The sequence below is a fragment of the Festucalex cinctus genome, chromosome 8 (genome assembly GCF_051991245.1).
Source record: "Festucalex cinctus isolate MCC-2025b chromosome 8, RoL_Fcin_1.0, whole genome shotgun sequence".
In the NCBI taxonomy this organism is placed as follows: Eukaryota; Metazoa; Chordata; class Actinopteri; order Syngnathiformes; family Syngnathidae; genus Festucalex; species Festucalex cinctus.
The window spans coordinates 9,799,189-9,812,484 of record NC_135418.1 but is presented as its reverse complement, the minus strand read 5'-3'; the positions used below and the strand labels follow the sequence as shown (position 1 = coordinate 9,812,484).

General features: G+C 39.6%; 1 protein-coding gene across 2 annotated transcripts in view; it reads right to left on the bottom strand.

The window, feature by feature from the left end:
- The window catches only part of sema3fb (sema domain, immunoglobulin domain (Ig), short basic domain, secreted, (semaphorin) 3Fb), a 59,682-nt gene extending 46,669 nt beyond the window's left edge, over positions 1–13,013 (bottom strand). For both annotated transcript variants that reach the window (XM_077529240.1, XM_077529241.1), the window contains exons 1-2: positions 12,634–13,013; positions 10,865–11,030 (exon numbers count right to left, since the gene is read on the bottom strand). In XM_077529240.1, the coding sequence (XP_077385366.1) occupies positions 10,865–10,982 (118 nt within the window). In that variant the 5' untranslated portion in view covers positions 10,983–11,030; positions 12,634–13,013. The remainder of the gene's footprint in view (positions 1–10,864; positions 11,031–12,633) is intronic.
- Between the last annotated feature and the right edge of the window lie 283 nt (positions 13,014–13,296).

Genomic DNA, 13,296 nt, shown 5'->3' with positions numbered 1-13,296 from the left:
ATAGCTGTGGAAGGGTCATAGATACAAAAAAATAATAAAAACAAGCATATGACAGTATAAGATACAGCAGATGGGCTTGGTGAATAGTTAAGGTTAAAGAAATGTGTCTGTCAGATGCAATGTATTCCCAGCAAAAGTCTCATCCAACTCACTAACACCTTGCTAGGATATTTAAAAAATAAAAATAAAAAAAAAGTACGTACGTACGACGTATGTCAAAAGGGATGAACAGTAAGAGAGTGAAACTGGATCCAAACTGTAGCACAGGGGAGAGACTTTGAATTGTCTCCTAGAATGTGGGAAAACAAGTAGAAGTCAGAGAGAAATCCTGGTCCGTAACCTGCGTGCCTCATTTCTCTGTGAACATTTTTTCTGTCTCTGCCTCCCTTCGTCAGAGTAGTTCATCTTGGACTTCAGGCCGTTTGTCTTTCAGAGAAGAAATGCAAAGCAGGCTACTTGGAAACTCTGGGAAACACCGCAGGACTTTCCTGGGGGGGATATTAAATATGCCCAATGAAAGTCACATGGTAAACTGGCAATAAAGTATTCATTACCTTTCCATTGAATGGCTAAGTAGAAAAACAAGCAATTGGGAAGTCAAACATGGATTTAGTATTACCACTCTCTCACTCAAAGATTTACAAAACAATGAGGGTTCTCATAGCTGTACAGCTTTTGCTTCTTGCTCAAACAAGCAGGGAAACGACAATCAGAAGGGGGTGTGCCGAAACAACATGAGCAACATTAGGGTGTTACCAAATATTTTTTACCAACGCTCCCTCTAATACTCATAATCCTCTGTCACTTGTAACGCATCATCCACTTTCTGTTCAGCACAATGCCAGAATGGGTTTGTTGTATTTAAACTGCTACTTCTGACATTTTCCCCTCAATGTAAAGAGCTCATTTTTCACCTCTATTCTAACCTGCTGTCCTCTCTTCACAGCTTCACAATGTGCTCTTTGATCATGGACTGGGAAAATCTATAAGATTCACTGAGTTGGTCCAGCGGGAGGTTTTGCGCCACATTCATTGACCAAAAAAAAACTCTGATGCCAGTTTGATGGCCACCCCCAGGTCTCCCAGAGGGTGAATGAACTTCTCTGAATAACACCCAAACCTACACAAACGCCCCTGCAGCTTTAGGTCCTTCATTAAGCAAAAGTGTGTGGGTGAGGCCAAAACAACAACAACAAGGGGAATTGTACGGCAGAGTTCCCGTTTCACTTTGTCACCATCACAAGGAGGCACCGCCAGGGGACGGAGTGAAAAAGGATGGGTCACTGACAAAAGCAGCCTTCCAGGGGGTCACCACTGGCTCCGGACAAGTCTCAATGGATGCTAACTAAAGTCCATCCTCACACATTATAATTAACACCTACTCCAAAAACAAGCAATAGGGAAATCTCCAAATCAGCATTTCAAAACCACAATGACATCAAAGTGCACGCATTGTACTGCACCCAAGGATCTTATGGTAGCAACTCTTCAGTGTCAACGTCCAAGAGCCTCGTTTCTTCTCATAAGAGAAAGACCTCATCACCATTGCTCTTGAAAAATAAATAAATAAATAAATAAATAAATTACTATATATGTTTACGTATATGTTCAATTAACCCAAGCAAACTTTAAGCACCAGCATCCCGTGCCGTGTAGCTGATTGGCCGACGGGGAGAACCAAGGATGTTGTTTTGCCCCATTTTAAATCCATCTTTGTCGTGTGTAGCTCGAGCAACAAACACACATTTCTTCCCTGGCGTCGACATCCGTAACCTCACATATATGTGACACTTATTGGAACATGTGGTCACATGACCGAGTATACTGAGTGCTTCATTATTACTCGAATGGGAATAAGATGAATCGCCACTTGTTAACAATGGCCAATCCGTTACTTAATTCAAGTCCCGACTGGTAAGTAGAATAATAAAATACTTTGTGCTTCCACCACTCCATCTCTTGTGTTTTGACGTTGTGCCGTCATGTGATTTAGCAGCGTAAACAAGCACAAAATCCGAGGGATGTCGTCCATCCATAAACCAGCACGCATCGACAGCAATACAAAAATCCAGGAAAGAGGTTTTGCATTTCTACTGCTTGCTAAGAGCCCTTTGACATGCAGTCTGAGGGGTTGAACAAAGAAAGTTTTCTGTATATTCATAAAAATGTTCATAAAACTGACAAGTCTCCCAAGCTTGGCAGAAATCATCTGCAGACCTTGCCCTGTCAGCTTTTTTTCATTTCAGGAATGAACCCTGTTCAGTTTTACATGGGTTTAACATATGGAATCATTTAATGCATCCCCATGTTTTCTTTAGTTTTTTGCTTTTTGATTAAATTCTGCAGATAAAGTCCATGTTTTAAATGTAAATGCATAAAATCAGATATTACCCTGGCAGGGAGAAATTTACGTATCTAATCTTGTATATTAAACCCATAGTGACGAGTGGTTTGTGTAAGGCAACAGATGCAACAACATGTCCCTGAAACACAAGACTGATAGACAACACTGGGTCGTCAGTCTTTGGGAGAGCCGGTCTCAGTTTCATGGAAGCCGGCCACAGACAGACGCTGTAACCTGAATCAAGATGCTGTACCAGTGTAACACTCAAAACACACCGCAAAGCACCGCTCAGACCAAGTTCAGCACATGCCATGACAGGAATCCCATACTGCACATTGTGATTTCATGAAATTACAGTTCCAGTGTAAAAGGTTAAATAGCCTTAACTGAATTCCAAAAGGTTTTATGCTTGCACTGACGGTATTCTGTCACTTTCACTTTCGTCTGAAATGGGGACGTAATAGAACCTTATTACCTGCTATCTTAGTGCTATTGTTGTTGTCCATTGACGGATTTGGTCCATCAGTCATCTCCAATGTGTTAAGGCTAAAGGTGCTCACAGACATGCAGCTAGTCAATCTCCAATTCATCTTACATTCATCTACTAATGTCTGGATTTCAATATAGCACAAACTCTACCACAAGGGAGCTTCTGTTGGTTTTCTCAAGAGAGAACACAGACACACACCCACACATAAGTAAGAAGTGACTAATAATCAAAGATTAACAACAGACCTCAACTCTCAGACTTAAATACACTTGATGGTTTTTGTTTTGTACTCGGTTTCTTGCCAGCTAGCCTTCACAGCTTGAGCACAGCAAAATGAAAGCTGCGGTCTTCCAAGATGTGCTTATACTTAAACTTACGTCACTACTTTGCTATCTGAATTCACTATCTAATTGTTATCAATAATTGCAAATGGTGCGTGCCTTCTGTATGTGGGTAGATAACAGTAGAACATAATTTTTACTTTGCTACAACTAGGGCTAGGAACAAAAGTCGACCAAGTTGGTTGGGTCGACCACAAAAATTGGTCGACGCAAAAAATGGATGCATCAAAGCTGTTTTAATCATTTTTAAAAAGATGTTTGCGGCACCTGGAATTTGCCAATTTCGTGTTTCCGCACGGGCACTTATTGCTAACGGACTCCAACCGTCATTCACCACAACTAACTAAGATGCTTCTTAGAATTCTAAGAACCCTGTTTGTGGTCTCTTTAGACAAAAAAGGGAGAGAAAAAAAAACATTGCTACATGTATTATTTTTGTAACAAAACAATCTGCGTCAAAATCGCTAAATAAATAAGAGCTTTAATTAATTTGGAGGAAATTAGGATTGCAGAGAAGAAAAAAATGGTAAGAGTGAGTTAAGATCGGCTTAGCTGTGATCAAAGATAGTATGTCAAATGTGGCGTGCATATAAAGTAGAAACTCAATGCATTGCATGAACAACGGTAATAACCCTTTAAACATTTACTAGTTTAAGTGACAAAGCGGTAGTAAACAGACACTCCCAAAGATTAACTGACAGTGAACTGCTGACAACACCCCATGCACTTAATATAAACTTACTTTCTGCTCACATCTTCCTCGCAAGGTATTAAAGACCAAAATACAGTCAACCCCCACTTTTCGGCATTTTCAAATTCACCTACTCGTAGATCTTTTCTTGAAATCTATTTGTTTGGGTTAAATCTCCAGCTGCAACAAACAATGTACCAATGTAACAATGTATGTAACAATGTAAAATACCATGTGCAGTCTTGTGTTTATCTCGTGTAATCAGTGATGGGAAATAAAGTATTTTGTTACTTTACTTGAGTAGTTTTTTTTTCAGTACTTTGTACTTTCCTCAGTATTTATTTTTTAGACTACTTTTTACTTTTAACCGTTACGTTTTAACACGAGTATCTGTACTCTGTACTTGATACATTTCCAAAACAAGGTCGTTCCTTTGTTTTGAAATGCATGAAACTATTTTTTGACCTGGAAGAAAAAGCAGCCGTCAATGTCTCCTGGCTCCGCCAATCATATGAAGCGTTTCACACGGTCCCGTACATCCGCACTTGTGATTGGCTCTATAACACGCGATCACATGATGTGCAATTAGCTAGATTAGAACAACCCGCAAATATGAGGACAATGCGCCCCACCACTACAGGGGATAATTTGAACTTGATAGTAAGTCACAGTCAATTGGCCGATGTATACCAATTATAGCTCCATTAGCTAATATCTTTCAAAATGATGAAGGGAGAATCATCTGGTAAAAATACTTTTTTTCTTCTACTTGTCAAAAGGCAGTACTTTTTTACTTTTACTTGAGTAATTATTTGAGTGAGTAGTTTTACCAAAGTTGTTTTTTGCTCAAGTAATTGCACATTTACTGAAGTAGATAATGTCAGTACTTTTCCCATCTCTGCATGCAATACAGCTAATGCTGTAGTGTAGCTTTGTCAGCTGGTGGAAGGATGCAACTAGCCAGCATGAACACAACACTGAACTCCCTCATTGGGGGTGGGGGGCTTCTGACACTGCAATGCAACACATCTATGTTCACACTTCACACACAAAGAATTTGCCAGGGAATGAAAATAGGAGCAAGCTGTCGGCCATTTACTGTAGTGTATGCAGACGAGTTGTATTTGGAAAAACAACTTGGCAAAAGCACCCGTGAGTTTGTGTATTGTGACAAAGGTGACTCATATTCTGTTGTCCCAATGGTTTTGGCCTTTGTTTTATTTCAAAGGGATGGGAGGTAATGGAAAAAAATCATGCTTACCAAGGCTGTCGCGATAAGCAATAAATCAATTCAAGTGGCACTAAGGAACTTTTCAACCTTTATAAAAATATTTTTATAACTGTTCTGATGAAACATCGACTTAAAACTGGCTTGAGGGGCTCTGTATGATTTTTACTAGCACTAAACAACTTTGAGGCGGATGGTAGGAACACTGCCACACAAAAAAACTACAAATGTGCTGACTACTTTATGGCGTACGTCACTTCTCCCTTCCCCTATTCGTTGCAAAGATGGAAGTCAATTCAAATGTTGACTCCTGTTTTCAACAACTGAAAAGTTTTGACAAGACAATAAAGAAAAAGGGAAGCTACCCAGATAAAAGGACAGTCAAGGGTCAACATTGGCCTGGCTATTACTCGCTGGCATGAGCTCAAAAACATCATTTTGAAATAATATGGACAAATAGAGCTGATATCAAAGCCGAACGCAACAGCCCATGTGTGATTATTTGGATGTATTTATTATTTTACCATTATCATTTTATTGGTTATCATTTATATTAATTTTTATATGAAAACCTCAATGTTATTGTTTGGCGAAATAATTTCTGGGGCCATTTATTGCCAAGCAAAATTTCTTATCATGACAGGCCTAATGCTTACTAGTATACAGTATTATAGTATTTTATTTTATTCATATGAGGCGGCATGGCTCAATAGTAGAGTAGTCATCTCCCAACCACAGGTTGTGGGTTTGATCTCCATCCCTTGTGACCACCTTGAAGTGGCTTTGAGCAAAACAATGAACCCTAATTTGCTCCCAACTGTAAATTTTTGCGATGGTACGGGTCGGTTGTACAAGTGTGAGGCAGCCTTAATGTAACTAAAAGTATCGTTCGTGAGGTAGGTAGGGCTGTGCAATTAATCAGAATTCAATTACAATTTTGATTACAAAATTGGCATAATCGTAAAAAAAAAGAAAACAAAAATATTATTAAAGACTAGGGCTGAAATGGTCATTATTTCTGCCTCTTCAATTCTTACCAAAATAATCACGGTTATTATTTTTTCCATCATCGAGCAGCATGTGGCCAATTACACTTCAACTATCTCAAGTGCAGGCATGGACAGAGATTTTGCCCAGATGTCTGCAAATGTCACCCTGAGTGAAGGAAGGTGTTGCAGCCCAGATGAAAAAAAGTCATAATCATGGACTTAGCTTTGTACAGTATATACCCGATGCAAGAGGTCAAATCTGTTGAGAAGTAATGCAAGCTAAAAGCAACAATGTATTTGTAAAACATTGTCAAGCTCGACTGACCAGGGTACGAATCCATCCAGAAAAGGTTCTGTTTTTAGTCTCTTTAGAGTGTAGCACTAGATGGAAAAACTGGGCATATTGAGCTAATATCTTAAAGGCTTTCAGTTACAAAGGTACTTGCATGACTTGCGTCTGAGAGAGGCCCACTGCTCTCACACAATCCTTTCACGTTAATGCTTTATTGCAGCAGACTAATGTAAGTGGAACCTCGAGTTACAACTGACCTGGTTTTTAAACCAATCCCGCTATGCACCAAATTTTGAAAAAAAAATCACCATGACTCTGTTTTTAATTTTCCCCCCCAAACACCATGTGTGTTCAACCATTAATGTTGCATTATCAAAGAGAGTAAGCCATCTTCAACACTTTAGATCAGTTAGTTATTTGTCAAATTAACACCCACATATTGACTGACCAATAGTACAGTATGATTTGTGAAAAAGTATTAAATTTAGCACATTTTTCCATACTAGGTTTTGGCCCAACATCACGGATATGCTCCTTTAAGTTACAAAAATGTAGAGTCATCGGGATCTGGGTGGAGGAGTGAAACTGTCATTTGCTTGTGCCGGTTGGCGTGGGTTCACTTCCCCGCCAGGGAGACCACGTTTGATTGTGTGCATGTTCGTGTGAGTGAGTGAAAAAGTAAACAAAAAAAACAAATGTAGAGTCATCCAAACAATTAATATTTGTAATAATTAGATTGCTTCCTTACATTCTGACAAACCCAAATTTATGTGAGTATTCACTCAATCTTGCATATTTTTTTAAATGTTCCACACTGATTTTCTTCATAAAATACACTATGTCTCTCTGTTCTTGCTGGCGACAGCAGTCTTGTCTCAACTAATCTTAAAATGTCAACTGACTACCTGGGGGTAGATTTGTTTCACTCCTTCAATGAAAACAGGTTTCTCATCTGACATTGATTACACCTTTCCTACCTGAACTGGCAGTCGTTTTGCTAACTCTGCCCTTTCTCCTCAGTTTACTGGCGCAAAAGATGTGATAAGCTTGGACAAAGTTCCGCGTCTAAAGTTTCGACCTCAGACCTTTTTGCCTTGTTGGAGTTGATACCTTTTCAAACAGATTCTCAGAACAGTTTCACATTCGTTTTACAACATCGCCGTCTACATGCACTGATTGCCCTGTCATAAAAACTGAGTGCACAACAGGATGCCATGTTAAAGTCATTTAATACCATTTACGAAACGCAAAAAAAAGGAAGAAATTATAGAAATTACCGCCCCAGCCTTTTCAGCTAATGTAAGCATATTGCTCAATGCTTAAAGCAGCAATTTAAGCCTTCATGATAATAATAATAATAATAATACAATTTTCTCAAGTTGCAACATCATCCCAAACAGCTAAAGCCAAACGTGAACATCATAATGCATCAGAGGAAGTGCAGCCAGCTTTCCAAGGTGAGGACTACACGGGCCTCTCAAAAAGCAATTAAAGGAGATAGTCACGATATTGAACGTAGGGGGTGCATTCCTCTGAGAGAAGCAGCTTCAGCTTCAGTAGACGGTGAAATTCATATCGACTGGTGAGCCAAACAGGTAGGCAAGGCAGTGCAGCCTCTTTTTTTCCCCAACCAAAATCAAAGAGTAGTGCCTGCCTCAGACTGCAAATTATCTCAGTTGAGTTCATCCATCAAGGATGTGCCAATTGTAAAGCAAAGTACTTTCATTATGAACAGGTTTGTATGAATCAAAGAGAAAAGTGGGGACACAAACATACAAGCTGTGTGTAAAAAGCTGACTAAAATTATATTTGAAAAAAAAACTGGACTCTGGATGTGCTCACCGATGTGTTAAATCCTTCTTGATTAAAGAAGGAAAACGACTTCAACAATGAACCGTGCCGGTCCACTTAATTAAGTCAACTTGTTGGAGGGAGCGCTGGGAAATGGAAAGCAAAGCAAACAGGGGCGCTGCTGCTCGCTTCCTCGGCTTTTCTCTTGATGCTAATCAAAGACTTGATCTCCGAGCTGGACGGGCCTCAGGGACGGCGCTCTGCTTGACTGATCCTGGCAATTTGCTCTTGATAATATGGTCTCAAACTCGGACCCCAACAGAATACATCTCAACTAATCTGTACAGCCACTAACACACACGCAGACCATGAAATACACATTGCCAGGGAATGATCACATAATAGCCACAAGTTATTACACAGACCATATTATTCCCTAAAATTGTATAGGGAAGTGGAACAAATGTGGTCTGAATGAAATTATAGTATAAAATGCGTGTTTAACAGACAACAGCCTGAAACTTATTTCTCGAATACACAGAGGGGCATATTCACTAAGAATGCGCTGCGTCCGGTAATAGCGCTAAATATTACACCATAACTGCACCCGCAGTCTGTGCCCAGTTACCCACCTATTCACTAAGGATTTTGCTTTAATCATATACCGGCAAAAACACGCCCTTAAAACTGACAGCTTGGAGCAAATTTGCACCTGATTTACCACACATGGCAATGGATTTGCGCCAAGAACATGGTTGTTATAGCAACAGTTGCAAGAAAGATGACATTATCAGAAAGCGAGGTTGGACCGAGAGTAAGCGTTTAGAGTGCCATTTAACTGTACAGAGAAGAGAGAACGACAACACCGTCATTCATTCATAACGTACAAATTATTGGTGCGATCGGCGGTTGGCGTGGGCGTACAGTATGCATCTGGCACGTAAAAATGGTCGTAAAATGGCTCCCCGCCATTGCCGATCAGCCGGGTTACGTTATGTGTCATAAAACAAACATAGAAAAATTTACGTTATGTGTCATAAAACAATCATAGAAAAATTTCTCTCTCTCTCTCTCTCTCTCTCTCTCTCTCTCTCTCTCTCTCTGTGATCTGCAGTGGATGTTGTGCTGCAAATGGCATGCACTGCTGTTATGATCCCGGGATCGAGGTTGCAGCAGGTTAATACATGCTTTCCCAAAACGTTATTTGCGTCACGCAAATACGGTGTGGCAATTTACGCTGGCGTTAATGAATTAGACGCTGTATATCAATGAGTCTCATTTGCATTGGGGTGGGCATATTTTGAGTCAAATGTATGCAAATTACCTAATTTACATACGCGCAAATAACACTGCCGCACCGTGACGCAATCTGATGGCAGAGCACTTAGTGACGGATTTCCCCATCTGCGCGGTGTTTAGTGAATTAGGTGCTCCCTAATTGCTCCATTTTTACCGGTTAGCGCCGTGCAAAGGCAACACAAACCTAAGTGAATAGGACCCAGAGAGATACAGTGGAAGTCACTGATGGCTATGACAACTAACGATTAAGGGTCTGAATAAGTACAGCAAACACAAGTAGACATAATATGCAACTTTTGCCCAATTTAAAACATTTAACATTTATGTTTATAATACAAAAAGTACCAAGAATATGCAGTACATATTTTCACCTTTATTTTCTTGCAGTTTTAGGGCTGCCAGCTCATATGAGCTGGACTCTCAACTCAACTCAACTCAACTCAACTCAAGTTTATTTATATAGCGCTTTCAAACAGCCTGAACTGTCACAAAGCGCTTTACAGAAACATAAACACAAAAAACAAACAGAACATAAAAGATTACATACAATACAATCACAACAAATCAGCATTCTTCCATCCCTATATACGCTTTGATGTTTGATTTTCACCAAGCAATCAAGTAAGTGATTTTTTATTTGCATTTTTTTTTTTTATCAAAAACCTATACCGTTATCTAACAATATGCCAGAAAACAATGCAGCTCTGCTTACCTTTTGGCTATGACCGTGCTTTGGCCACCGCTTCAGAATAGTTCTTTTGCTCTGGAACATTGTTATTGGCTGAGAAAATGGGAGTTATTGTCCCTTTAACCCTTTTGTTTTCATAACACTGGCACATTTTCAGACATACTGAGATAACTTAAGATTTCCTGAGACTTCATGGGTGTGTAGTAGGCACTTATAGAGCCCCAACTATTTATAGAATAACGTTCAAGAGCAAATTCAATATCCATATATCATTCATCCATCCCTCCATTATCTGAACCGCTTATCTTCACGTCCCTTTAAATTCATCCTTTCAGGCCATTGTAACCCGAGTCTAATGATGCTTTAAGTTCCATTATCCTAACTACAATCACTCTAATTGAACAAACTCTAGCAGGATTTACAAAAGAGGCGCACAGGAATATAAATTGCTGTAGTCAAAGGAAAATAGAAAGTCTAACAACACAGTGAGTAGGAATGAATGGGAAACATCCATCCTACATTTCAAATTCCTAAATTGTGCAACATCAGCAATGTGTTTTGTCAGTGTTTTGTTGAGGGTGCTAGAAATGAGGCATCGAGTCTATGTAAGTATCAGTCAGATTAGTAAACCTCTACAACAATAATGGTCTGCAGCAGATGGAAACAATGCAGGAAAATAAATAATTGCAATTAAACATGATCAAGCCTTACCTTTGAAGGAGACGAAGACGCGAGGTGCAGCCAGTGGGTCATTGCTCATTGGGTTCCCCAGAGTGAAGCTGCACAGCGCCAGGAGGGTGTGTACTGTCCACAGACTGTGCAGCTGCATGGCCGATCAACTTCCAGTGATTTGACCAAAAAAATTAAATGAAAAATTCTGCAGGAACAAAATTGAGCCCATCAGCAAAAAAAAAAAACGAAAAAAAACAAAAAACAAAAAACAGCACATTAGAAATATAACAGTCTTTCCTTGTGTTTGCTTATTAATTGATGTGAAATGTCAACTCCATGACTCCCGGGGGGCTCATCGCTGCAGGTTCTGGAGATGCAGCCCTGAACTTTAACTGGATGTCTCTCACAGTCCATGAATGTTGGTGGAACTGAGCCAAGCTTTTAGAGATTTGTTGCACATTTCCATTTGGTATAAATTTATTGCATGTTGTTTTTTTTTCATCTCGACAAAACAAAAGCACATTCCAATCTAATAACATAATTGAAAAGTAATAGTTTAAATTATGGTTTCACCTCATGCCATGTTATAACACGTCCTCATGCTTTCAGGGGATAATAGAATGTATGTATGGCACAACCGAAAATAACATATTGCAAACTAACAATACAGTGGTTGTCAATTTGGTTAATTAATGATGTCACCAGAGAACAACATAATACCCTCTTAAAATAATTGCTTAAGTCATTTTCTTTCTTTTTTTTTTTTGCCGAAATCATCTCCTCATGATGCAAATGGCTCAATTTTTTGTGTTTCCTGAAAAAAAAAGAAAATATGACTTAGGCGATTATTTTAAGGTGTCAATATTTGGGACAATTATCTGTCATTTGTGATGTCTGATGAATTAAAAGTAACCCAAGTCACTGAACTCAAAACCTTCAATCTCCCGATTACACAATGATCCTTCTGCCACACACAATTTACATTTGAACTTTTCAAAAGTCTGCAAAGACATAAAAAGGCTCTCAAATTGTTTTGCCAGAGTGGTTTCAGGAGCAAAACCAGCTGTTTAAACCCCTGCTTTTTACTGACAATTTGTTAACAAGCCAGCTGTTTATTCTGAGACAGAAGCAAATTCATTCACACCAGCAGATGAAATCAAACAAGGAACTGAGAACAAATGACAATGTGGAGTATAGAACTCTTTCCGAGGTAATCCCTTAACTGTGTACTAAAAGGTAAACAATAAAATGTTCACTCCCATTTAGTATTTTATAAATGCATTCACCATAAGTAGAATTTTGAGCACATCTGAAAACAAAACCTTTAAGCCATGTAAGCAATAAAATGATCTATTTATGCATATTGAAAGCAGCCACATTATGGACAAACAATTCAATCTACCATGGAGTCACTCCTCATAAATCCCTATCAGGTTGATTAGCAATATTCCTCTACAATCACATTCAAATGTGAAAAAGTGAGAATGAAAACAATAAGGGTGGGATGGAAATGTTGCTGAAAGGGGATCTAGACTGAGACGCGTGTTGTGTGACAGACTGGCAGTCTTGGCTACACATGGTCGACAGAACAGTAAACAGTCTGGTGAGGTATTGGAGCACAAGTTATACTGAAAATCTACAGTACAGTATTTCATTAGTACATTGAGTTAGTAGTAGCAGTATTGAAGTACGATTTCACACAAACTGGAAATATATCCAGGAGGTAGTCAAATAGTCATTGGCAGAGAATAATATTAAATTTGCATCTGTAGTTAAAACAGCATTATGACAAGGAAAACAACACCTACCTGGCTATCAGCTAGATTAAAGGCCAAACTTCAGAGCCATTGTGGCCAGTCATTGAAAACAAATCCAATATCGATCACTTCCGTGTCCAAGTTGAGCTCAATAATATTTAAATCCCGGTGCCTGGTTCTGAACGGTCCTTGTTCAGAGGCAAGAGTGTACAGTACCTGTGCGTCCTCACTGCGTGGCTAGATTAGCACGAGAATAAAACAAAACATTCAATGAGAAAATGTTGACTTCAGCCTTGACAGTGCACGGAAGGCGAGAAGCACAATCCGCATCTCTTGGTGGGCTGGGAAACAGCGTGAAACTAAGTCCCCGAGGTGGAAGAGGTCCAGACACGCAGCGTGGGCTCCTCGCTCACTAAAAGTTGGCCACTCCTGACTGGAAAGAGGCAGGGCGGGAGCAGGTGGATGCGGAGGCCGGCTTGCAGTGAACACACCCACGGGGCGGGCAACACCGAGGCGAGCCGCCCCTACGCCTGCCGGGGGAGATAGATACTACTGTACTTTCCTTCGGCATTGCGCCTCTGTTTTCGAGCTACTCAAACTTGTTTTTCTTTTTTTTTTAAGGCCGATTGTTGCTGTAGGATTTATTTATTTATGTATTTACTTATTTATTTATTTTACACCTAGCTGTCCATTTGGAAAGCGTTTATAGGAAAG